At 41.5% G+C, this 27,266-nt stretch overlaps 1 protein-coding gene across 1 annotated transcript in view; it reads left to right on the forward strand.

Annotated features, from left to right (window-relative positions):
- The window catches only part of nr1h4 (nuclear receptor subfamily 1, group H, member 4), a 50,165-nt gene that overhangs the window by 12,064 nt on the left and 10,835 nt on the right, over positions 1-27,266 (forward strand). The window contains exons 3-8 of the mRNA XM_055155801.1: positions 4,439-4,819; positions 13,183-13,323; positions 16,994-17,136; positions 20,012-20,110; positions 20,249-20,348; positions 22,779-22,925. Coding sequence (XP_055011776.1) covers positions 4,439-4,819; positions 13,183-13,323; positions 16,994-17,136; positions 20,012-20,110; positions 20,249-20,348; positions 22,779-22,925 — 1,011 coding nt within the window. The remainder of the gene's footprint in view (positions 1-4,438; positions 4,820-13,182; positions 13,324-16,993; positions 17,137-20,011; positions 20,111-20,248; positions 20,349-22,778; positions 22,926-27,266) is intronic.

Raw genomic sequence — 27,266 nt, forward strand, 5'->3', positions numbered from 1 at the left:
CTGAACCAGGACTAAACCAGGACTGAACCAGGACTAAACCAGGACTGAAACCAGGACTGAACCAGGACTAAACTGGTCTCAGTCCCGTTCTGATCCCGGTCTCAGTCCTGGTCTTAGTTCTGGTCTGGTCCTGGTCTGGTCGCGGTCTGGTCCTGGGCTCATTCCCCGTCTCAATCCTGGTCTTAGTTCTGGTCTGGTCAAAGCCTGGTCCTGGTCTGGTCCCAGTCTCAGTCCTGGTTCAGTCCATTTAAGTCACATAAACGGGTCGTTTACGGATTGAGATTGAAATGTATTTTTTTGCTTGTTTGAGACAAAAATGTTAAAATTAAATAACAAACCGTTTTCCCATTTTATTGTTTTTCGATCTTACACTAAGATCTTGTCAAAACTTTTAAAGGGCCCATCTGATGCAAAATCAACTTTTCAGATCTTTCTACCTCCTACGAGTGATGTGTGGCCTTGTATTTGTCGCTGAAGTGTTTTTTAGATTGATTTGGCTTTTTTTTTTAACAAATTGCAGCGTATTTCTGCCTCAATCCCACGAGACAACGAATTAAAGCTGCTACAACCATGACGCGTCTGCACCGTACACGTCTGCTCTTCTTTATCTTTATTTTCACTTTAAACACGCTTTTTGTAACCATGTCCTCTCGGAGAAAGTGCGTGCTGCAATGGTGAGTCCAAATTATTTGTCATGTCGACAGAAGAAGCGAGTCGTGTTAAGTGTCTGGAGTTTATTTCTGGGAACACAGACAAAAAGGTCCCCAAGAACATTTTTGTGGCCACAGCGGTTTGTCAAAGCCTGATCCTGTCAGATCTCAGAAGCTCAGCAGGTCTGGTCCTGGTCTGGACTTGGATGGAGACACTGGGAAAACGAGGAGCCACAGGAGGCGCCAGTCACAAAACTATCGTTGTGTCCTTAGGCAAGACACTTCACCCACATTGCCCAGTTTGAAAGTGGTGCATGAGTGATGGTGGTCGGAGGGATCTGCCCCAGGGCAGCTGTGGCTACGATAGTAGTTTACCATCACCAGGTGTGGAGAAAAAGAATAATGAATCTATAAATGCTCTGTAAAGAGTCTTTGTGACATATGAAAAGCACAATAGAAATAAAGACTGACTTTATTCTGACAGTCATGATTCACACTAAGATCTCGTTAAGACATTTAAAAACTCTTACATACGCTATACATGTAAATATACGGTGTAAAAGGTCTATATGTTTTGAAAAGGGAAACATTTGAGAAACATTTGAGCCTCATGTCCCCTGTCCCAGCAGATTTATACAAAACCACTGATTTATCCCAGTTTTATACAAGAAATGTCCCAGGTGTCTCTATTTTTGACTAATTTGATCTAAACCAGGACCAAACTAAGACTAAACCAGGTCTAAAGCAGGTCTAAACCAGGACTACTAAAGGTCTAAAACCTAAGGGAGGTCTAAACTCTGGTTCCTCATGCACACAGAGACATGAGTATCCAGATCCAGAATATTGTCAGAACCGAGACACTCGTGGGCATGTGAACTCACTCACTGTCAGTGTTGGGAAGGTGACGTTTAAAATGTAATCCCCTACAGAATACAGATTACAATCCTCAGAATGTAGTTTGTAATGTAATCCATTAAATTACTTTAGGTAAGTAACGTAATCTGAATACTTTGGATTACTTGATTTGGTTTACTTTTTTAGACCTGTTTTTTCTGGTTTAGACCTGGTTTAGTCCTGGTTTAGACCTGGTTTAGTCCTGGTTTAGCTGTTTGACCTGGTTTAAACCTGGTTTGGACCTGGTTTAGACCTGGTTTGGTCCTGGTTTAGTCCTGGTTTAGACCTGGTTTACCTGGTTTAAACCTGGTTTGGACCTGGTTTAGTCCTGGTTTAGTCCTGGTTTAGTCTGGTTTACCTGGTTTACCTGGTTTGGACTGGTTTAGACCTGGTTTAGTCCTGGTTTACCTGGTTTAGTCCTGGTTTAGTCTTGGTTTAGCCTGGTTTAGACCTGGTTTACCTGGTTTAGACCTGGTTTAGTCCTGGTTTAGTCCTGGTTTAGACCTGGTTTAAACCTGGTTTGGACCTGGTTTAGACCTGGTTTAAACCTGGTTTGGACCTGGTTTAGTTTCCGACAATGAGTGGAATTACTGAGAAAAAAAAAAAAGAAAGGGATATCACCCGAAATGTGAAAACAGGAAAATACCGCCGTGTAATTCATTTATTTCAAGAAAGTAACTGTAACTGAATACAGTTACTCATAATTTGTACTCTGATTACATAACTCCAGTACATGTAATCTGTTACTCCTCGACTCTGCTCGCTGTTAATGATTTCTAGTTTTATAGTCGTGTTATTACAAACTACTGCAAATCGAACGGTCTTATCTTTGACGGGACGATGTGCAACTTTTCTGGGAATTCTTTATTGGACTGTCAGTCGTGTTTAAAGTTTAAAGTGCCTATGAAAGCTCAGACAACACTTTTACACTTTTACACAATTAAAAACACTATATTTAAAATTTGGTTAAAAAAAATTCATACTCGTTTTCCCAGTTTTGACATTTTCTAGGTTTAAAATTTTACTTTCTGGTCGTGACGTCACACTCGGGAATTCCAACTGTTACCTAAAAAAACTCCTCTAATGCACACAGAAATGATTATCTAATAAATGCAAAAATAAGAAAACACCTTTATTTTACTGAAATTATCTTTAAAGTATCAAAAAATATATAGATTTTCTTGTAAACTGTGCGGAACTTTTGGACGGAATTCTGCTGCTCTACTTCCTGTCATTTTCAACATATTTTTCAACTTTTCTTTTTAAATTGCTTCTAAATTTGTGTAAAACTATAATTCATATTTACAGTAGTTTTAATCACATCAAATTAAGTCAAAATTATATAATAAATCATAAAAATCTGGCATACAAATACTTCACACAATACTTCATAAATATATTTACTTTTACAAACATACATACTCCTCTATTCAGATTTCTTTTTCTTGCCTTTGTCTTTCTTTCTTTCTTTCTTTCTTTTTTTTTTTTGTGAACTGCTTAATGCTCTTCATACTATAAGATACTTCTGTATTTTGGGGGTTTCAAAGTTAAGAGAGAAAAAGAAAGAAGAAATCCTTGGTTTATCTGAGCAGCTCTTTTTTTTATATTTCTATAATATTCTCCTTATTCCGGAAGTTCAGTTTGTTTTATTTCAAATGGGGCCGATTCTCACAGACTGTGTTTACATGCACATCAGTATCCCTGGTTAGGATCAGGTTTTTTGAATATTCCAGTGTCTTCATGGTGCATGTATACGCAGTATGATCCCAGTTTCAGTGTCCTGAATAAGGCAGTATCCCGGTTATTAGAACCCAGGATACTGTAGTTGGTATGTTCCGATAGTAAGCAGCAGACTGTGGCATGTAAACGCAGTATCCCGGTCACCGCAACATAAAGTTTTGGACATGTGTCCAAAAGACAAACACTTTCCATCAACAGTAGCGACATAAATAAAGTGACCAACATAAATAAAGTGATCGAGATTGACAGGTGGATCGGTGCAGCGTCTGCAGTGATGCGGTCGCTGTATCGGACCGTTGTGGTGAAGCGGAGCTGAGCCGAGAGGCGAAGCTCTCGATTTACTGTCAGTCTTCGTTCCTCCCTTCACCTCTGGTCATGAGCTCTGGGTAATGACCAAAAGGACAAGATCACGGATACAAGTGGCACAAATGAGTTTCCTCCGCAGGGTGTCTGGGAGCTCCCTTAGAGACAGAGTGAGGAGCTCAGTCACACGGGAGAAGCTCGGAGTAGAGCTGCTGCTCCTCCACGTCGAGAGGAGCAGCTGAAGTGGCTCAGGCATCTGTTCTGATGCCTCCTGGGCGTCTCCTTCGGGAGGTGTTCATGTCCCACCGGGAGGAGGCCGCGGGGAAGACCCAGGACACACTGGAGGGACTATGTCTCTGGACTGGCCTGGGAACACCTCGGGGTCCCCCCAGAGGAGCTGGAGGACGTGTCTGGGGTGAAGGAAGTCTGGGAGTCCCTGCTTAGACTGTTGCCCCCGCGACCCGGCCCCAGATAATCCATAATCCATGAAAATGGATGAATGGATGGATGTCAAGAAACCGGGATACGACATTTGATCATGTCACAGGGATATGAGTGTCCTCATGTAAACACAGTATCCTGAAAACTGACAGAACCGGGATATGGATAATAACCGGGATATTGATGTGCATGTGTCCACACTCACAGTAAATAATTTAAGTCTGGACCATAAACCCTCCAGAGAGTCTGTGCAGTGTGACTTGTTGATGCACAAATTGAACATTTTACACAAACAAACTGACTTTGTGTCAGATTTCAGCAGCGATTTTGGAGCATTTATAGACAAATGTGGGTGGAACAGTGTGAGTTTTACAGGTGACTTATATATCATGCTGTTCTTCTTCCTTCAGATATCCTGGTGGACCAAACCGGGCCTCTCCTGCAGGACTCAGACATGTTGCCCTTCAGCAGTTGCCCGGGGATGCAGTACCCGCCCATGGACCCCCACATGCCCTCCGCCCCCTCGCCGTACTACCCCGGGCACAACTACTGCCCCCAGTACGGCGGCGACGACTGGTTCCCCCACAGCACGGGGGTGTACGAGCTGAGGCGGGGCCCCCTGGAGGTCGGGTACGACGCGGAGATGGAGGAGGTGCCCTCGGTGCCCCTCGTGTGCAAACGGAGCAGGCACATGCAGGCGGGGCGCGTGAAGGGGGAGGAGCTGTGTGTGGTGTGTGGAGACAAAGCTTCAGGATACCACTACAACGCTCTCACCTGCGAGGGCTGCAAAGGTGAGGGGGCGGGGCTGTAAAGGTGAGGGGGCTGCAAAGGTGAGGGGGCTGCAAAGGTGAGGGGGCTGTAAAGGTGAGGGGGCTGTAAAGGTGAGGGGGCTGTAAAGGTGAGGGGGCGGGGCTGCAAAGGTGAGGGGGCTGCAAAGGTGAGGGGGCTGCAAAGGTGAGGGGGCTGTAAAGGTGAGGGGGCGGGGCTGTAAAAGGTGAGGGGCTGTAAAGGTGAGGGGGTGGGGCTGTAAAGGTGAGGGGGCTGGGGCTGTAAAGGTGAGGGGGCGGGGCTGTAAAGGTGAGGGGGCTGTAAAGGTGAGGGGGTGGGGCTGTAAAGGTGAGGTGGGTGGGGCTGTAAAGGTGAGGGGGCGGGGCTGTAAAGGTGAAGGGGCGGGGCTGTAAATTCTATACTTACATTATACTATAGTTTAATTTATCCCTATCTTATCATAATACAGTCTGGGCTGCACTTTCTCTACTTCTCTCAACAAAATATTAATGGCGCAAAAACATTTTATTCGAATTGTAATTGAATTGTCATTCCATGCCACTAACATCGTCTGCTCATTTATTCATCAAACTTAACATTCTTAACATCTATGAGATTAATATTTATCAAATTTGTATTTGTATGTATAAAATTCATTATAATTCAACAATGATCCCCAAACATTTCACATTTTACTTTAAAAAAAATGTAAGTCTTTAACCCTCATGCTAAAATGTATTTTCTTGCCTGGCGTGATTGACCCGCCCCAAGACAGCGGGAAGGAAAGAAAAAATGTCTTCGGGTCTACGGGACCCGGAGGAGAATGTGAGGGGTGTTAATCTCTCAAGACTCCCCAGGTTAAAGGGACAGATTGGAAGTTTGGACACAGGGCTTCATTTCCTCGTGAGTCAGAGTGTTGCAGACGTGTGGAGACACTTTTTTAAATATTCCATCCAGTCCTTGTATTTGCAGGTCACTGGTGCTAGACTAGAGCATGTCAATGGTCATAGTTTATCCTGCCACTAAAAACAATAACATGTCCCTGCTGTAATAACATGTTCACGTTGTAATAACATGTTCACGTTGTAGTAACATGTTCACGTTGTAGTAACATGTTCACGTTGTAGTAACATGTTCACGTTGTAGTAACATGTTCACGTTGTAAGTTCACGTTGTACATGTTCACGTTGTAGTAACATGTTCACGTTGTAATAACATGTTCACGTTGTAGTAACATGTTCACAGTGTTCACACGTTGTAGTAACATGTTCACGTTGTAGTAACATGTTCACGTTGTAGTAACATGTTCACGTTGTAGTAACATGTTCACGTTGTAGTAACATGTTCACGTTGTAATAACATGTTCACGTTGTAGTAACATGTTCACGTTGTAGTAACATGTTCACGTTGTAGTAACATGTTCACGTTGTAGTAACATGTTCACGTTGTAGTAACATGTTCACGTTGTAGTAACATGTTCACGTTGTAGTAACATGTTCACGTTGTAGTAACATGTTCACGTTGTAGTAACATGTTCACGTTGTAGTAACATGTTCACGTTGTACATGTTGTAGTAACATGTTCACGTTGTAGTAACATGTTCACGTTGTAGTAACATGTTCACGTTGTAGTAACATGTTCACGTTGTAGTAACATGTTCACGTTGTAGTAACATGTTCACGTTGTAGTAACATGTTCACGTTGTAGTAACATGTTCACGTTGTAGTAACATGTTCACGTTGTAGTAACATGTTCACGTTGTAGTAACATGTTCACGTTGTAGTAACATGTTCACGTTGTAGTAACATGTGCTCAGCTGAAAACACCAATGTGCAATGAAAAAAAAACCCACACATGGTTGATTAGTTGTTGTTGTAATCATCGTCTGTGCAGTGCTTCCTGTGAACGTGCCCGTGTCGTAAACTCCTGCTCGTCTTTAAACCGTCTTTAACCCGAGAACGTGACGACAGCAGAGTTTTAAAGGTGCAGTTATGGCCCCACATGTTTTTATGAGCACACGATGTACAATCACAAGAGTCATAATGAAGACAATTCACAATTCAACGGGATTTCAAAATCATCTGCTGATCCTGGGGTTTACAAACCTGTTCTCAAATTACCCTGTGTGTCAGATGCCCTCCCTCCGTCTCCATGAGGTCTTTTTCTGCGTAAAAAACATCTAACCCTGTAGTTTTTTTGTACAAATGTTCTGAAATGTGCTTCTGGTACAGTGTTCCCTTGTTTATCCCGGGGGTTACGTTCTAAAAATAATCTGCAAAGTAATCAACTTTATATTTTACAATTATTATTATTATATCTGTTTTAAGTCTGTAAAACCCCTCACCACAAACTTTATACACTTTTCTCACACAGGACAGTTACATCCTTCTTAAAACTTATTGCTGCTGTCATCCTTTTGTTATTTTCCTCCTTCTTTATGGAACAAACTAAAGATTCAATTATTCCGTAATGGAGCCTCCAGCGCAGAGTCCTGCACACGTCCATTTTTGGAGACCTGCACCTGCGCACTACAGGACCGCACCTGCCCGTTAACCTGAGATTATATCAAACTTTTGCGCTGCCTACACCACGGACTGAACCAGAACTGAACCAGGACTGAACCAGGACTGAAGAGGAGGACTAAACCAGGACTATCGACCGATCGCGCTTTGCGGACATCCTGCTCCATGGAGTCGGGATTCTCTCTCTTAAATCCAAGATTAGTCCTGGTTTAGTCCTGGTTTAGTCCTGCTTTAGTTCTGGTGTAGTCCTGGTTTAGTCCTGATTTAGTTCTGGTGTAGTCCTGGTTTAGTCCTGATTTAGTTCTGGTGTAGTCCTGGTTTAGTCCTGCTTTAGTTCTGGTGTAGTCCTGGTTTAGACCTGGTTTAGTCCTGCTTTAGTTCTGGTGTAGTCCTGGTTTAGTCCTGGTTTAGTCCTGCTTTAGTTCTGGTGTAGTCCTGGTTTAGTCCTGATTTAGTTCTGGTGTAGTCCTGGTTTAGTCCTGATTTAGTTCTGGTGTAGTCCTGGTTTAGTCCTGCTTTAGTTCTGGTGTAGTCCTGGTTTAGTCCTGATTTAGTTCTGGTGTAGTCCTGGTTTAGTCCTGATTTAGTTCTGGTGTAGTCCTGGTTTAGTCCTGACTTTAGTTCTGGTGTAGTCCTGGTTTAGTCCTGCTTTAGTTCTGGTGTAGTCCTGGTTTAGTCCTGATTTAGTTCTGGTGTAGTCCTGGTTTAGTCCTGATTTAGTTCTGGTGTAGTCCTGGTTTAGTCCTGACTTTAGTTCTGGTGTAGTCCTGGTTTAGTCCTGCTTTAGTTCTGGTGTAGTCCTGGTTTAGTCCTGGTTTAGTCCTGACTTTAGTTCTGGTGTAGTCCTGGTTTAGTCCTGGTTTAGTCCTGCTTTAGTTCTGGTGTAGTCCTGGTTTAGTCCTGATTTAGTTCTGGTGTAGTCCTGGTTTAGTCCTGCTTTAGTTCTGGTGTAGTCCTGGTTTAGTCCTGCTTTAGTTCTGGTGTAGTCCTGGTTTAGTCCTGATTTAGTTCTGGTGTAGTCCTGGTTTAGTCCTGAGTTTAGTTCTGGTGTAGTCTGGTGTAGTCCTGGTTAGTCCTGCTTTAGTTCTGGTGTAGTCCTGGTTTAGACCTGGTTTAGTCCTGCTTTAGTTCTGGTGTAGTCCTGGTTTAGTCCTGGTTTAGTTCTGACTTGCCTGTTTGTAATCACTACTTGTCCGCAGACTCGGCCATAAAAATCCAGAACATTTCAGCAACATTACTAGAATTTCATGAAATTTCTCATGGACGTTTACTTTAGCAAGTGTAAAAAATTGATACTTGGTACAGGATTGATTTTCAAACATTTTTCAAAAAGTTTGGCAAATCACGCTCCCTATTGTGTAACTTTTATGGTGACAGGTTTTTTCGCTTTTCTTTTTTCTTTCTTTCCTTTCCTCGCTTTTCTCCGTGGAGATGTTATTGCTTTGTCTGGAATGTTTCACACTATGGCTTTAAACCTTTCTGTCTTCATGGAAACCAAACCAGACCGAGTTAGGGGTCAGATCTGTGGAGAGGCGACCCCGCTCCCAGTCACAATGTCTGTTTTTCAAGGTATTTTTGAGCTCTAAAACCACCTGTAACTGAATAAATTTAAAGTAGAACTGTGTTTATTAATGTCACGCTGTGGAACATTCCAGGCAGAGCAATGACATCTCCATGGAAACAAGCACGTGATCGACCAGAAAAGTTACACAATGCACCTTTAGACAAATTTGTGGGCCTTTCTGTGTGAAATTTTCCGTTCTTGGCCACAGAAGTAGAACAAATATCGGATCTCGGTTTTGTCTAAAAAAAAACACACCGTCCTGACCTTTCTATTATTAAAACTTAAATTTAACCACAGAGCTCGTCAGAAATTTTGCAATGAGATCTTTTCCCGGTGGCTGAGCACAGTGTGAGTGTGTGTGGAGTGTGTGTGGAGTGTGTGTAATTCCACTCTGGCCTGAGACAAAGGTGCAGAGAGAGAGAGACGTGCCCGGGTCCGGCTGAACTCTGCTGCTGTTTGACTCGAGCTCAGGTTTCCTCTCAACTTTCTGTCCCACAATACGAGCGCAACATGAACCCGGCCGCACTAATGTTCTATGTACGACTATTAACTGTTCCATACAACCGGCCGTGTGCAATTTAAAGGGTCTATATACGACATTACACTGTTCTCGTCACAAACAGACCTGGAGTTGTGGTTTTTTTGTTTCGTTCACACACGTTTAACACACAAACTCTGCACATTTGAGTTTGAGTTTTTCTCTCAAACTGAAAATACTTCTAAAATACATCTTCACTAGAATCATTTGGATTTTTTCAGCCCTGGAATTGCCAACAAAACGCAACTCCAGGTCTGTTTTTGAGGAGGGAACAACATTATAACATGGATTAAAGCTTAAAGCCTCAATTGTTTTAGACCCTGTTTTAGAACCTTTTTAGTCCTGCTTTTAGACCTGGTTTAGACCTGTTTTTAGACCTGTTTTTAGACCTGGTTTAGACCTAGTTTAGTCCTGGTTTTAGTCCTGGTTTTAGATCTGTTTTAGTCCTGTTTTAGTCCTGGTTTTAGTCCTGTTTTAGACCTGTTTTAGACCTGTTTTTAGACCTGGTTTAGACCTAGTTTAGTCCTGGTTTTAGTCCTGGTTTTAGACCTGTTTTAGACCTGTTTTTAGACCTGGTTTAGACCTAGTTTAGTCCTGGTTTTAGATCTGTTTTAGTCCTGGTTTTAGTCCTGTTTTAGTCCTGGTTTTAGTCCTGGTTTTAGTCCTGGTTTTAGTCCTGGTTTTAGACCTGTTTTAGTCCTGGTTTTAGTCCTGGTTTTAGTCCTGTTTTAGACCTGTTTTTAGTCCCGTTTTAGACCTGGTTTAGACCTGGTTTAGACCCTGTTTTAGTCCAGTTTTAGTCCTGGTTTTAGACCTGTTTTTAGACCTGTTTTATACCTGGTTTAGTCCCAGTTTAGACCCTGTTTTAGACCTGGTTTAGTCCTGGTTTGGTTCTGGTTTAGACCCTGTTTTAGACCTGGTTTAGACCTGGTTTAGACCTGGTTTAGTCCTTGTTTAGACCTGGTTTAGTCCTTGTTTAGACCTGGTTTAGACCTGGTTTAGACCTGGTTTAGTCCTTGTTTAGACCTGGTTTAGTCCTGGTTTGGTTCTGGTTTAGACCCTGTTTTAGACCTGGTTTAGACCTGGTTTAGACCTGGTTTAGTCCTTGTTTAGACCTGGTTTAGTCCTTGTTTAGACCTGGTTTAGACCTGGTTTAGTCCTTGTTTAGACCTGGTTTAGACCTGGTTTAGTCCTTGTTTAGACCTGGTTTAGTCCTTGTTTAGACCCTTTTTAGACCTGTTTAGTCCTGTTTTAGACCTGGTTTAGACCTGGTTTAGTCCTTGTTTAGACCTGGTTTAGTCCTTGTTTAGACCTGGTTTAGACCTGGTTTAGACCTGGTTTAGACCTGGTTTAGTCCTTGTTTAGACCTGGTTTAGTCCTTGTTTAGACCTATTTCAGACCTGGTTTAGACCTGGTTTAGACCTGGTTTAGTCCTTGTTTAGTCCTTGTTTAGACCTGGTTTAGTCCTTGTTTAGACCTGGTTTAGACCCTGGTTTAGACCTGGTTTAGACCTGGTTTAGTCCTTGTTTAGACCTGGTTTAGTCCTTGTTTAGACCCTATTTCAGACCTGTTTAGCAACTTTTCAATATAATTCGATATATTGTGATGGTCCAGGATATTATTGTGAGAACTTTGACGAGACGATATCACAATATTTTGGTAATTGTTACATCTCTACCTCCATGTCATTTTTTTATCCATTTTTTTTGTATATTTTTGTTGGAAAACAATGTGTCCTGTGTCAGAGTGGGCTCGCATCTCCACAAACCTGACTCTGCATCTCTCCATGGAAATGTTGCTCGTTTGGCATAAGACGTAACTGTGTCTATGGAGAATGTTCTGAAGTATGGCTTTAATGTTCTGTTCTGTGAAACATCCAAAATATTACACAGTGTTACTCTGAATGTCATGATACAAAAGTGCACGTTTTTTTAAGAATAAAGTCGAGGTGTTTGGTCTGGACAAACATGATGACTTTTGTGAAATATCCCATAATAGGAGTAGTTTTATTCGGTCATTTTGCTGCACAACAAAACAAAACTAAACATAAACTACAGCCCCGTGGATCATGAGCAAAAGCGTTTACACTGAACTAAAAAATACTTCTAATGTCTATTAAAGGTTGTATAGAGGATTTTCCAAGGAACGAGAAATCCAGCGACTGTTTGTCCTTTTTCAAATGTTGCGCATGCGTGAAACCACCTCCCCTCCCCTACAGCTCCTACGTAGAAACACCTCCTCCCTCCTCCTCCTTACGCCACAAACAGGTTTGTTTACAGCCGGTGCTGCACATGACTTGTAAACAACTAACTACAGTGTTGGTTAGGCAAGACGGAGAAGTGAGGAGCGGGGGGAGCGGGTGTGCGGACATTTCGTTCGCGGACGAGAAGTGAGGAGCAGGGAGAAGAGCGGTCGGGCAGCGGGGACAGGAGCAGGAAGGGGAGCAGAGAAGGTTGCGCGGAGATTCAGTGCGAATGAACTAACTACAACACGCAGCAGCAAGCGGACTCTTTCTTTGCCTTGAAAATTACGTTTTTCAGACATAGGATATCGCTTTCGTGTCCTGAAAAACGTTTGACTAGCTCTTGGAAATAAAGTACGTTTTCATAATAAGCAGAAGTTTCCTGTCCAGGAGTAATTTGGCGACCAGTGCGTCAGTCTTTAGACCCTGCGTCTGCTTCAGTCGCGCCATCGCTGGAATGAATCTACAAGAATCACCTTAGTTTGGCTTCGCTGCTTTTCCCCTTGTCTTCTTCTTTCAGCGACCTCAAAAACAGACTTTCTTTTGCGGCGAACTGCTCCTGGATTCTTGTCGCCATTGCAACAAACTTTGTGCGAACTGCGAGGAAGATATAGGTCAAAAAAAGCCGCTAAGAACTGTTGCGTTGGTGGAGTAAACAGCGTCTGTGCATCTTGCGTCTGTGGACTGCGTGACAGTCGTACGTAAACCACGTACCGGCGGCGCAGGCAAGTCAGTTACGCTAGAAACGTAGGGAGTTTGATTGACAGCCTGTCAGCTAACAGATAACGAGGCAGTGTCGTTATCTATTGGCAAATGTTTAGCCCCACCACGTCCAGAGTTGATGAATTTTTATTCTCTTTTTTTTGGTCATCATAATTACAAGGCTACTGCACCTCTATAATGCTATCATTGACAACTTGAAACAAAAAAAACAAAAAAAAAATCCTCCATACAACCTTTAAACAACGACAGAATTCCAAGAAAGAAAAGCAGCAAATTTGTGTTTACAATTTCACTTACGACTTTCTAAAATACTTATAAATTAAAACAAACTCAATTTAATGCATAATTCATTCATTCCAGAGCTCTGTATTTTTCAAAACATAACACTTTATTATTTTTTTTTAAAGGCTTTTACAGTGTTAGACTTTTTAAAATCATCACTCAGACAATAAACCGCCCGTAAAATTCCAGAACGTTAAAACCCGCCCGTTTCAGCGACTATTTGAGGGTCACAAACCAGGAAGACGTTTGGAAACACGCGACGAAACTTCCTCTGGGCTCTGTTCGCTGTAGTAAATCTGACAAAATCTAGGGAAAAAAATGAGAAAAAGTCCCGGTTTTCTTCATCTCCACGTCATTGTGTTGTTACATCGTGCGTCTTTAAAATCATGAGCTGCAATAAATAAAACGCAGAATAAGACTTGACTTGTTTAATATGATGTTTTACTTTATCCGTAGATTCTGTCACGACTCTGAGCTCTGTGTTTGTGTGTGTGTTTGTGTTTGTTTTTGTGCAGGATTCTTTCGCCGGAGCATCACAAAAAACGCCGTGTACAAATGTAAAAGTGGAGGGAACTGTGAGATGGACATGTACATGAGACGGAAGTGCCAAGAGTGTCGCCTGCGGAAGTGCAAAGAGATGGGCATGCTGGCAGAGTGTGAGTACGGGCTCCTCTGGCTCCTCCTCTGACTCCTCTGGCTCCTCTGACTCCTCTGACTCTTCTGACTCCTCTTCTCTGGCTCCCCCTTTAGCTCCTCCTCTCTTACTCCTCTCCTCTGGCTCCTCCTCTGACCTTTCTGGATCCTCTGACTCCTCCTCTGACTCCTCCTCTAACTCCTCCTCTGACTCCTCCTCTCCTCCTCTGACTCCTCCTCTAACTCCTCCTCTAACTCCTCCTCTGACTCCTCCTCTAACTCCTCCTCTAACTCCTCCTCTGACTCCTCCTCTAACTCCTCCTCTGACTCCTCTGGCTCCTCTGACTCCTCTGACTCTTCTGACTCCTCTCCTCTGGCTCCTCCTCTGACCTTTCTGGATCCTCTGACTCCTCCTCTAACTCCTCCTCTGACTCCTCTGGCTCCTCTGACCCTCTGACTCTTTTGGCTCCTCTTCTCTGGCTCCTCCTCCTTTCTGACTCCTGTTCTCTGGCTCCTCCTCTAGCTCCTCTTCTGATTTTTCTGGCTCCTCTGACTCCTCTCCTCTGACTCCTTTGACTCTTCTGACTCCTCCTCTAACTATTCTGACTCCTCCTCTGGCTTCTCTCCTTTGGCTCCTCTGACTCCTCCTCTCACTCCTCTGGCTCCTCCAACTCCCCTCTTCTGACTCTTCTTCTGGCTCTTCTGACTCCTCTAGGTCCTCCTCTGGCTCCTCTGACTCCTCCTCTGGCTCCTCTGACTCCTCCTCTGACTCTACTGGCTCCTCCTCTAGCTCCTCCTTTGGCTCCTCTGGCTCCACCTCTGACTCCTCTGTCTTCTCTCTTTTGGCTCCTCTCTTCTGACTCCTTTGATTCCTCTTCTGGCTCTTCTGACTCCTTTGCCTTCTCTGCCTCCTCCTCTGACTCCCCCTCTGACTCCTCTGGCTCCTCTTCTCAGGCTCCCCCTCTAGCTCCTCCTCTGGTTTCTCTCTTCTGGCTCCTCTGGCTCCCCCTCTGTCTCCTTTGGCTCCTTCTCTGTGTCCTCTGACTCTTCTGACTCCTCTTTTCTGACTCCCGTGGCTCCTCCTAGAGTTAAAATTACAGTGTTATTATTTATTTAAACCCTTGGACCAAGAAGCAAGACAGGATTATTTTTAGACGAGGTAATTCCACCTCGTGTCTCACGTGTCTCCCCCTACAGGACGACGGAGGAATTACACACAGCAGCTCATGAATCATTAAATCAGAAAAGTCCTTAGTCACAAAAAAAAAAAAAGGAAAATAAAACTCCCAAAGCGATAGGGTGAGGAGCTCGGAGTAGAGCCACTGCCCCCAGCCAGACCCCGGGGAAAGACCCAGGACATGGGAACGCTCCGGGGTCCCCATGGAAGAGCTGGAGGAAGTGTGTCTGGAAAAAAAAAAAAAAAAAAAAGTCTGGACATCTGTACTTTGAAATATAACCTTAAAATTTTATTAATTAATTCTAAATAATTTTACCTAAAGTTTGAAGAAAAATGAATAACTGCCAGATACTTAAATGTACGGAACCCCTGAGCAGCAAGCAAAAAAAAAAAAAAAAAAAAAAGTTATTAGTTATTACTCCATCTCCAAAGCTCAGAATGCTCTGCTCCACCTTGTGATGTCATGAAGTGGTAGTTTTCAAGTGAAACGCTCCTTTTTTTTTTTTTTTTTTTTTTTTTTTTTACCTTTAGGTCCATAGAGCTCGGCAACTCCAGGTCTGAAATCGTCCAAATGTTTCTAGAAAAGATGTGTGGGGTTTAAAAATTAGTACATGACATCACAAGGTGGAACAGAGTGTTTTCAGTTTGAGAGAAGAATTAAACATGTGTGAATGTGAACAACTCCAGAAAATAGAAAGTATGGACCCTTTAAAAGTAAATTTGATCCACTTTTTGGGTCGTATCGTGGTGAGAACTACAGTAGCAATGACGTATTCCAAATTTAGACCTGCTTTAGACCTGGAATAGTTCTGAAATAGTCCTGGTTTAGATCTGGCGGAACTCGGACGGCCGAATCTTTATGTAAAACTTAAAGAAACACTTTTGTAAACTAAAGGTGAAAGTCACATTTTCTGATACTTAAAGATACGGAAGCCCTGAGCAGCAAGCAAAAAAAAAAAAAAAAAAAAACTTCTAAGTGTTTTTCTTTTTTCCCATCAACATCTCCCAAGAAAAAAAAAAGAAAGAGAAAAAAAACCTTGCCTCAACAAAGTATAATCAGCTGCGTCTTATGCCTGTATTGGGATCAGTGACGCGTCTTCTCATGTAACTCATAGAGAGAAAACTAAAACTAAAACTCATGAAAAAACTGATTCTTTTTTAGCTAAAGTGAATTCATTTACAACTGGAGAAGATGAGTCTCAAATCCCAGCCTCCCACATTTTAACCCGATGCTTTTACCTAATAAACTCTCCCTCCACATATTTACTTGTGCTGAACTTTGGCATTTAAACTAACACACTGGAAAAACACTTCGGCTCCAGACCAGAGGTGGGCAATTGTTTTTTTCCATGGTGCCACATGAGAAACACAAAATACTGTGGAGGCCAAAATGCTGAACTCAAATCTGCATAATATTAATTGTATTTCTTTATAAAAAGCAGTAAATATTGTTTTGATGAGCTGCTCAGACTGGGGAGAGTTTATGTCGAGACTAAGCAATGAAAAAATGAGGTTGTTTTAAAAAAAAATTATATAAAAAAAAAAAAAACACCTCTAAATAAAAGCAATGCAGCTTTAGTCCATGCATGAGGTAAAATTATAAAATATGTTTATTTTGTAATTCCAAATTATCTTAAAGGGGCTGGTCAAAGTTGACTAAAGGACAGTATGTGGCTGAACTGTGCCCAGGTCTTCTCTGGAGTCTTTGATTTTAGGGGGGGATTTTATTTTTATTTTTAATTTTTTTGTCCATCAGCCACATCAACTGTTAAAAAAAATAACTGAGCTGTTGGTGAAAAAAAAAACTTAGAAAATGGATCCTAAATGATGTGTCCTCTTTTATTCTGAGCTGTTGGTAAAAAAAAAAAAAAAAAAAAAAAAAAAAAAACTGATAAAATAGAGCTCAAATGATGTACTTTTCTTTTTTTTTTTTGAGCTGTTCGTGGAAGAAAAAAAAAAAAAAAAAAAAACTTAGAAAATAGAGCCCAAATGATGTGCTTCTTTTTTCTAAGCAGTTGGTAAAAATAAATAAGTAAATAAATAAATAAATAAATAAAATGGATCCCAAATGACGTGCCTCTTTTTTTTCTGAGTTGTTGGTTTAAAAAAGTAAAAAAAAAAAATCTACTTATAAAATAGAGCCCAAATGATGTGCCTCTTTTTTCTGAACTGTTGGTAAAAATAAATAAATAAACAAATAAATAAATAAATAAAATGGAGCCCAAATGCCTTTTTTTTATTTATTTTTTTATTTTTTTTTGCTTGCCGCTCAGGGTTTCCGTACATACATATTATGTTATTTTCTGATCACTGTTCTAATGTCGTTTCTTCATCACAAACAGACCTGGACTTGTGTTTTTGTTTTATTCCCACACAAACCCGGCTGAGTTCTTCTCTCAAACGCTCTGTTCCACCTTGTGATGTCATGTGGCGGTACATACTGTAGACGCATTTTGTTGGAGAATGTGCAGCAGCTCTGTTACTTCCCCCGTAACTTTCCCGCTTCTCTTCCTCAGGCCTCCTCACAGAAATCCAGTGTAAATCCAAAAGGTTACGGAAAAACACAAAGTCCTCGCCGGGGTCCGGATCGATGGGAGAAGAGGCGGAGGGCGAGCAAACAGACAGCAAACAGGTCACCTCCACCACCAAACCTCTCAAGGTCTGCACGCGCTCAAACCTCCGCGAAATACCACGTTTAAACACTGTTGGGCAAGTTACTTTAAAACTGTAATGCGTTATTTATGACTTATTACTGTCATTTCAAAGTAATTGTTACATTACAATATTAATGCATTTAAAATGTGAGGCGTTACATTACTATTGCATTACTTTAAGTTACTCTCACCAAAATAACTGCGAAAAGCTGAACTTTTGAGCCGTATATGGACTGAACCAGGACTAAACAAGGTCTAAACCAGGACTAAACCAGAGCTGAACCAGGACTAAACCAGGACTATAACAGGACTAACCTCAGACTGATTCCAGGACTGAAGAGGAGGACTAAACCAGAACTGAACTAGGACTAAAACAGGACTCACTGTCAGGACGGGGCTCGAAGGTGACGCAGGAGAAAGGAGCGGCTCTGCTCCACACCTCATGGAGGTAAGAGCGTCTGTCGCCCGATCGCTCTTTATGGACCCTGCTGCTCGGGCTCGCGGTCCTAATTTCAGCAACTATTTGCAGACTCGGTGCAAGAGTCTGTTACAGCGCGTAACTTCTACCTTCCTTCAACGTGTCCAGAAGTCCAACTTTTTGTGTGATGGTTTGCATCGTCCTCTGTCTTTTGGGTGCGAGTGCAGGAGACTTTGTCGGTGCAGAACATTTCGTCGACGTTGTGGATTTTGTCGGAGAGAAAACTTGCAGACATACAGCACTTCAGAATCACACTGATACAGATTGAACATTTATTTAAATTTGGCAGCTGAACACATTCTGTACTGTACAGGAGACAGGAGTCCCTTAGCCAATCAGGACACAGCGGGAGGAACGCCATACGTGTTCATACACTAAAAACAAAAGGCATGCAAAATTGCACAAAAAAAATAAATTCTAAAAATCAGCGAAACAGCGAGACCGCGAAAAGTGAATCGCGTTAGAGTGAGGGACGACTGTAAACCAGGTCTAAACCAGAAGTGACCCAGGTCTAAACCAGGTCTAAACAGCGTAGAGTTCTGGGTTGGTCCTTTCGCCCGCGGTTAACTGAAGGTTTATCCGGCCGCGTCTCTGGCGTTTCACCGCTGCTGATTTCACGGTGATTTTAGCGAATTTCTATGAAGAAAAACCCACCACTTCAATCCAGGTTAAAAAAAATTGTAACGCTCGTTACTCACATTTGTACCGAGTAAAATATTACAATTTGTTCCCCTGTAATGCCCAACATTACTGCGTTACAGCAAAAATCAACGCATTACTGTAATACATTACTTTTATAATACATTACTCCCAACACTGCGTTTAAAGCTGCACCGTGTAACTTTTCTGCGGAGGGTGCCTGGGATGTTCCACAGTACGGCATTAAAACAAATATAACCTGTATTTATTCAATCACAGGTGGTTTTATTTCTCAAAACTACAGTAAAAAAACAAAACAGCATTATTACAGGGAACGGGTCCACGTCTCCACAGATCTGACCTGTAACCTGGCCTTGTGACGTGGCCTTGGTCGTGGCTTGTCTCCATGGAGATCGTTCAATTAAATGCCATTCCAGGGAAAAACATTGACATCTACATGGAATCCTCTGCTAGAAAAGTTACACACTGCACCTTTAATTCTGAACGTTTTTCATGAGCATTTCTGTAATTCAGCATTTATGTAACAGATAATACTCCCTACAACTGTACAACTCAGATAATACTCCCTACAACTAGACAACTCAGACAATACTCCCTACAAATGTATAACTCACCTTTATTTAGCAGATAATACTCCCTACAACTGTGCAACTCAGATAATACTCCCTACAGCTGTACAGCAACTCACCCTTATGTAACAGATAATACTCCCTACAAGTGTACAACTCCTTTATTTAGCAGATAATACTCCCTACAACTGTACAACAACTCACCCTTATGTAACAGATAATAATCCCTACAACTGTGCAACTCAGATAATACTCCCTACAACTGTACAACAACTCACCTTTATTTAGCAGATAATACTCCCTACAATGGTACAACTCAGATAATACACCCTAAAACTGTACAACAAATCAGATAATACTCCCTACAATTGTACAACTAAGATAATAATCCCTACAATGTACAACTCAGATAATACACCCTAAAACTGTAAAACAGCTCACCCTTATGTAACAGATAATACTCCCTACAACTGTACAACTCAGATAATACTCCCTACAACTGTACAACTCAGATAATACTCCCTACAAATGTACAACAACTCACTGTTATTTAGCCGATAATACTCCCTACAAATGTAACAGGTAATACTCCCTACAAATGTAACAGGTAATACTCCCTACAACTGTACAACTCAGATAATACTCCCTACAACTGTACAACAACTCACCCCTGTAACAGATAATACTCCCTACGACTGTACAGTAACTCACCCTTATGTAACAGATAATACTCCCTACAACTGTACAACAACTCAGATAATACTCCCTACAACTGTACAACAACTCAAATAATACTCCCTACAAATGTACAACAACTCACTGTTATTTAGCCGATAATACTCCCTACAAATGTAACAGGTAATACTCCCTACAACTGTACAACAACTCAAATAATACTCCCTACAACTGTACAACAACTCAAATAATACTCCCTACAACTGTACAACAACTCACCCCTGTAACAGATAATACTCCCTACGACTGTACAGTAACTCAGCCTTATGTAACAGATAATACTCCCTACAACTGTACAACAACTCAAATAATACTCCCTACAACTGTACAACAACTCACCCCTGTAACAGATAATACTCCCTACGACTGTACAGTAACTCAGCCTTATGTAACAGATAATACTCCCTACAACTTACCTTTTTCTTGTCTTTTATCCAGGACAAAGTGGAGATCACCAAAGAACAACACGCTCTGCTTCAGGTCATTTTAAAGGCGTATCAACGACACCAGATCCCACAGGACGTCGCCAAGAAACTGGTAACAACATTTTAGATTTTCATCCGTCTAATTTCTATTTCAAAGACAAACTTAAACAAACTTTATTGACAGAATGTTGAAGAGCTGATCTGTAAAGTCTCAGCATGTTTATTTGTGATTCCTTTGCTCTGGTTCCAGCTCCATGACCAGTACAGCCCCGAGGAGAACTTCCTGCTCCTGACAGAGATGGCCACGAGTCAGGTCCAAGTCCTCGTGGAGTTTACAAAAAACATCCCAGGTATTTCCTCTTCATCCTCACAAAGGATCATAGTTTAGCTTTGGTTAGTTTAATCTCGGTTAGGTTAGTTTATTTGCCATTTGTTGTTAAAAAACACCAAGGAAAAAGCTCAAAGTGCACCGTGAAATACTAAAAACACAGAATTACACAATTAATTTCTAATTACAGATGGTGGCTTTAGGAGGCAAATAAAAAGATCTGCTGGTTCTAAGGTTCTTTCTTCTCTGCTTTAATAATAGTATTAATAACAGTAGATGGTCCCAGGGCTGAGATATGATTGTATTTTAATCACTGTATCGTCCATCTCTTTATTTACATCAGTGTTTCCTGTTAACAGAGGAGATCATAGTCTAATATTCACCCCCATAAAAAAAAAATATATATATAAAAAAATAAATAAAAACTTTACCTAGTGCCTTTTTCAGGCCTGGTGCCGAAACCTCATTGATGTCCTAATAAAATTCACAATTTGCAAGTAACACGGTGCAGGATTCTCCTTTGTTCATGTTTTTGGGCTCCTCCCTCTCCTCCAGAGCAAATGTTTCAAGAAAACAATGTGCGAAGTTCTTTTTCTTTTACACCACTAGAGTCTAAAAACAAGCCGAGCAAAGAAAGTGGTGAAACAAATGATACTTTGTGCTAGTAGAGTTATCATAAAATAACAAATTTCACTCTGTCATCATTGTGTTTTTGTTTAAGAATAAGAGACATTTTATACACCAAAATATTGTATTAAGTAAAATTATTCAAATATGAATGAATATCTTTTGCCATCATAGTCTTAGTCTAAACCATTGGTTCCCAAAGACTGAGACAAGTGATTTTTTTGGGGATCACCTTGTCACGATCTGCATGTGGGTCTGTGATGTAAAGTTCTGATCTGCTGCTGCGTCTCTTCCTGCACCTGAACTGAAATGAGCTACAAAAACACAGACAGGTCCATCTATGTCATTAGAAATGTTCAAATGTTAAGACATCAGACATCATTTTTAATCTTTTTGTAATTATTTTAGTGACTGTTTTGTTCCAGTGTTGCTGGTTCAGTTAAATGTTGAAAAGAAAAAGAAATGTTCTACATTTAAAGTCCAAACAGACGACTTCTGGATCCTTTTATTGCTGCTTCAATGTTTGTTTTTCATTGTTTAAAATTTGAGTAATATTAATTGTTCAGAGACACGATCACTCAGTCAACGAAAAATATCCTCATTAAAGGTTGTATAGAGGATTTTCCAAGGAACGAGAAATCCAGCGACTGTTTGTCCTTTTTCAAATGTTCCGCATGTGTGAAACCACCTCCCGTCCCCTACAGCTCCTACGTAGAAACGCCTCCTTCCGCCTCCTCCTTACGCCAGAAACAGGTTTGTTTACAGCCGGTGAACTGCACATGACTTGTAAACAACTAACTACAGTGTTGGTTAGGCAAGACGGAGAAGTGAGGAGCGGGGAGAAGAGCGGATCGGGCAGCGGGGAGAGGAGCAGGAAAGGGGTGCAGAGAAGGTTGCGCGGAGATTCAGTGCGAATGAACTAACTACAACACGCAGCAGCAAGTGGACTCTTTCTTTGCCTTGAAAATTAAGTTTTCAGACATAGGATATCGCATTCGTGTCCTGAAAAACGTTTGTGTAGCTCTTGGAAATAAAGTACGTTTTCATAATAAGCAGAAGTTTCCTGTCCAGGAGTAATTTGTGGACCAGTGCTTCAGTCTTTAGACCCTGCGTCTGCTTCAGTCGCGCCATCGCTGGAATGAATCTTCAAGAATCACCTTAGTTTGGTTTCGCTGCTTTTCACCTTGTCTTCTTCTTTCAGCGACCTCAAAAACTGACTTTCTTTTGCGGTGAACTGCTCCTGGATTCTTGTCGCCATCGCAACAAACTTTGTGTGAACTGCGAGGAAGATATAGGTCAAAAAAAGCCGCTAAGAACTGTTGCGTTGGTGGAGTAAACAGCGTCTGTGCGTCTTGCGTCTGTGGACTGTGTGACAGTCGTACATAAACCACGTACCGGCAGCGCAGGCAAGTCAGTTACACTAGAAACGTAGGGAGTTTGATTGACAGCCTGTCAGCTCACAGATAACGAGGCAGTGTCGTTATCTATTGGCAAATGTTTAGCCCCACCACGTCCAGAGTTGATGAATTTTTATTCTCTTTTTTTTGGTCATCATAATTACAAGGCTCCTGCATCTATAATCTATCATTGACAATTTGAAACAAAAAAAAAACAAAAAAAATCCTCCATACAACCTTTAATGTTCAATAATTCAACTTTATTTTGTGATTTATGAATAATTTCTTTTGACTTGCGTTGTGAAGGTTTGTGACTTTTAAAATATGGGTCCCCAGAAAAAACATTTGTGAAACACTGGTGTAAACTGAGGTGAAACTCTGCTCACTCTGTTCTGACTCATTCAAACGTGACTCTTTGGGTTCCTCAGGGTTTCTCTCTCTGGACCATGAGGACCAGATCGCTCTGCTGAAGGGCTCGGCTGTGGAGGCCATGTTTCTGCGCTCGGCTCAGGTCTTCAACCGGAAAACACCGTCTGGACACACAGAGGTTCTGGAGGAACGCATCCGAAAGAGCGGTACGTTTTACCAGATTAAAAACATTTTATTTTCCAAATCTTTCCCAGTTCATCTCGAGCTAATCTAGAATTTGTAAATAATGTGAAACAAGCAAACATGGACATTTATGGACATTGTGATTGTGTGTATGAACCTGTGTGTGCGTCCACGTGCTCTACTAATCCGTGTGTCATTCGTTCGCTCGTTTTTCAATATAAAACCAAAAATAAGAAAACAAAAAAACAACTATTTTCTTCATTATTTGTCTCTAAAACCAAAATGGAAAAAAAAAGAAAATGATTTGTTTTTTCAGTTTTTGATTTTGTGTTTAAATGAAAAATGGAAAAAATCAGACCGTTTCCCGTTTTCGTGACTTAAACTGCGATGCCGAACTGAACCAGGACTGATTCCTGGACTAAAACAGGATTAAACCGGTCTCAGTCCTAGTCTGGTCCCAGTCTGGTCCTGGTCTGAGTCCTGGTCTGGTACTGGTCTCAGTCCTGATCACCCGACACCTCCAGGCCTGTCCCCACACTCAGTATTGGTTTAGTCCTGGTTTAGTCCTGGTTAAGTCCCGGTTTAGACCTGGTTTAGTCCTGGTTTAGACCTGGTTTAGTCCTGGTTTAGACCTGGTTTAGTCCTGGTTTAGACCTGGTTTAGACCTGGTTTAGTCCTGGTTTAGTCCTGGTTTAGACCTGGTTTAGACCTGGTTTAGTTCTGGTTTAGTCCTGGTTTAGACCTGGTTTAGACCTGGTTTAGTCCTGGTTTAGTCCTGGTTTAGACCTGGTTTAGACCTGGTTTAGTCCTGGTTTAGTCCTGGTTTAGACCTGGTTTAGACCTGGTTTAGTCCTGGTTTAGTCCTGGTTTAGACCTGGTTTAGTCCTGGTTTAGACCTGGTTTAGTCCTGGTTTAGACCTGGTTTAGTCCTGGTTTAGTCCTGGTTTAGTCCTGGTTTAGACCTGGTTTTAGTCCTGGTTTAGTCCTGGTTTAGTCCTGGTTTAGACCTGGTTTAGTCCTGGTTTAGTCCTGGTTTAGACCTGGTTTAGTCCTGGTTTAGTCCTGGTTTAGTCTTGGTTTAGACCTGGTTTAGTCCTGGTTTAGTCCTGGTTTAGACCTGGTTTAGACCTGGTTTAATCCTGGTTTAGTCTGGTTTAGACTGGTTTAGACCTGGTTTAGTCCTGGTTTAGTCCTGGTTTAGACCTGGTTTAGTCCTGGTTTAGTCCTGGTTTAGACCTGGTTTAGTTCTGGTTTAGTCCTGGTTTAGACCTGGTTTAGACTTGGTTTAGTCCTGGTTTAGACCTGGTTCAGTACTGGTTCAGGCCTGGTTTAGTCCTGGTTTAGACCTGGTTTAGACCTGGTTTAGTCCTGGTTTAGTCCTGGTTTAGACCTGGTTTAGTCCTGGTTTAGACCTGGTTTATTCCTGGTTTAGTCCTGGTTTAGTCCTGGTTTAGACCTGGTTTATTCCTGGTTTAGTCCTGGTTTAGACCTGGTTTAGTCCTGGTTTAGTCCTGGTTTAGACCTGGTTTAGACTTGGTTTAGTCCTGGTTTAGTCCTGGTTTAGTCCTGGTTTAGACCTGGTTTAGACTTGGTTTAGTCCTGGTTTAGTCCTGGTTTAGACTTGGTTTAGTCCTGGTTTAGTCCTGGTTTAGTCCTGGTTTAGACCTGGTTTAGACTTGGTTTAGTCCTGGTTTAGTCCTTTAGTCCTGTTTTAGACCTGGTTCAGTACTGGTTCAGGCCGTTATCTTTTTTTTTTTTTTCCATTTTTCATTTAAACACAAAATCAAAAACTGAAAAAACAAATCATTATCTGTTTTTTTCATTTTGGTTTTAGAGAAAAATTATGAAGAAAATAGTTGTTTCTTCGTTTTCTTATTTTTGTTTTTATATTGAAAAACAAATGAAGGAATGACACACAGATTTGTGCTGTATGTGTTGTGTGATTTTTTCTTTAGAGTTCAGTATAATGTAAATAACTCAGACTTGTTTTCCTTCATGTTATAAATCTGTAAATATGATAAATATGTTTCTCAAACTGTGGGACTTCCACTTGTGAAGCTGTTCCCTCCTCAAAAACAGACCTGGACTTGTGTTTTGTTTCATTCACACATGTTTGAGTGACTCTTTATTATTCGTCTGTCTACATCTCCAAAGCTCGAAATGCTCTGTTCCACCTTGTGATGTCATGTAATGGTAGTTTCCATGTGAACAGCTCCGTTTAGTTCAGTAGAGATCGGGCAGTTCCTGGTCTGAAATCATCCAAATGAGAGTTTTTCTTTCTGTCTGAGAGAAGAACTCAGTCTAAATCTGCAGGGTTTGTGTGTTAAACATGCGTGAATGTGAATAACTACAGAAAACAGACTAATATGAAACCTTTAAAAGTCAATTTGATCCACTTTTTGGGTCATATCGTGGTGAAAACAACAGTAGCATTGACGTATTTCCATTTTAGACCTGCTTTAGACCTGGAATAGTAGTAGTAGTTTATTGGGACATTTTGCGGAACTACAAAACAAAACAAAACAAAACAAAACAAAACAAAACTTAGACTACGACCTCATGAATCATCATTACCAAAAGGGTTTAGGCTGAATTAAAAAGTACTTAAAACATCAAACCCTGTTAAACAATGACAGAATTCCAAGAAAGAAAAGCAGCGTATGAACAATAAGTTTGAGACTTACTGTAAATATAAGAGACAAAATATAAATTAAAACAAACAAAATTTACAATTGCTGTTCACCTTTCGCGGTTTTGCTGTTACGCAGATTTTTTTTGTGCAAATTTGCATGTTTTTTTACAGGGTATGAATGCGTATTATGTATTACGGGCAGGTAGTAATTACACACAGGTGAGTCAGGACTAAACCAGGTCTAAACCAGGACTAATGTTGGATTTAAGAGAGAAAACGCCGAGCAGTTTGTCTGCAAAACGTGATCGGGCAATTGCCGCGTTTACCTCCGTGAGGTGTGGAGCTCTGCACGGGTCCTTTCTCCTGCGGTCACCTCCAAGGCCGTCCAGACAATGAGTCCTGGTTTAGTCCTGGTTTAGTTCTGGTTTAGTCCTGGTTTAGTCCTCCTCTTCAGTCCTGGAATCAGTCCTGGGTAAGTCCTGGGTTAGTCTTGGATCAGTCTGTGGCGTGTGCAGCCCAAAAGTTTGATATAATCTCAGGTTAAAGGGCAGGTGCGGGCGGGTGCGGGCGGGTGCGGGCGGGTGCGGGCGGGTGCGGGCGGGTGCGGGCGGGTGCGGTCCTGTACTGCGAGAGTGAAGGCTTCTGCACTGTCGGCTCCATTACGGAATAAATGAATCTTTGGTTCGTTACATAAAAAAGGAGGAAAATAACAAAAGAACAACAACAGCAATAAGTTTTCAGAAGGATGTAAAAATGAACTGTAAGTGTCCTGTGTGAGAAAAGTGTATAAAGTTTGTGTGAGGGGTTTTACAGACTTAAAACAGATAGAATAATTGTAAAATATAAAGTTGATACTTTGCGGATTTCACCTATCGCGGGTTATTTTTAGAACATAACCCCCCCAATAAACGAGGGACACTGTACTGCAAAATTCATTCATTCCGGAGCTCTGTATCTTTCAAAACAACTTTCAAAATCTTTCAAAGTCAAATCTTTATGTTGTTGGTTCTTGGAGGGGAAACTTTCAGATCAACTTTTGTAAACGAAACAGTAAAGTCACATTTTCTGTTTTGGAAATGAAATCACTCTTCTGAACATTAGTCATTTCTTTTCTTTTCTCGTTGTTGCACATTCTTTATCCGCATCAAAAGTCCTGACAGACTCTTGAGATCCTCCTGCGGCTTCTGAGATCCTCCACAAATTATTCATGTGGTGATTTCTGTGACGCAGGAGCCGCCGAGCTGATCTCAGGTTTAAGTTACACAGTCTCCCGTTACAGCGCCCGAGCGTTTACGCGGAAATGCCCTCGGACTTAATCCGACCAGACGTTATTAAAGGGGCACCGTGGAAGTTCTGAGGCTTTGTTGCACGCTGTCTCCACGGTGACGTGTGGACGTCATTTTTGTTCCACTGTCACAGACATTAAAGTTCTGTATCTCTAAAAAGACAAGAAGGACCAAGTTACAGATCGAGTTATTGGTCGGATCTGTGGAGAGGCGAGTCCAGGGTGGGGGCAGTGTGGAGTTGTTGTTTCCAGTTTTGCTTTAAGAACATTTAAAGAACTACAGTAAACAAAAAAGCTGATACATCGCAATCCATGTGACATTCGTTCATTCGTTTGTCAAAATAAAACCAAAAATAAGAAAATGAAAAAACAACAGTTTTCTTCATTATTTGTCCAAAACCAAAATGAAAAAAAAAACAGATAACGATTCGTTTTTTCAGTTTTCGA

This window comes from Boleophthalmus pectinirostris, unplaced genomic scaffold (assembly GCF_026225935.1).
Source record: "Boleophthalmus pectinirostris isolate CB_2022bp ecotype Guang Dong unplaced genomic scaffold, ASM2622593v1 HiC_scaffold_2, whole genome shotgun sequence".
Classification (NCBI taxonomy): Eukaryota; Metazoa; Chordata; class Actinopteri; order Gobiiformes; family Gobiidae; genus Boleophthalmus; species Boleophthalmus pectinirostris.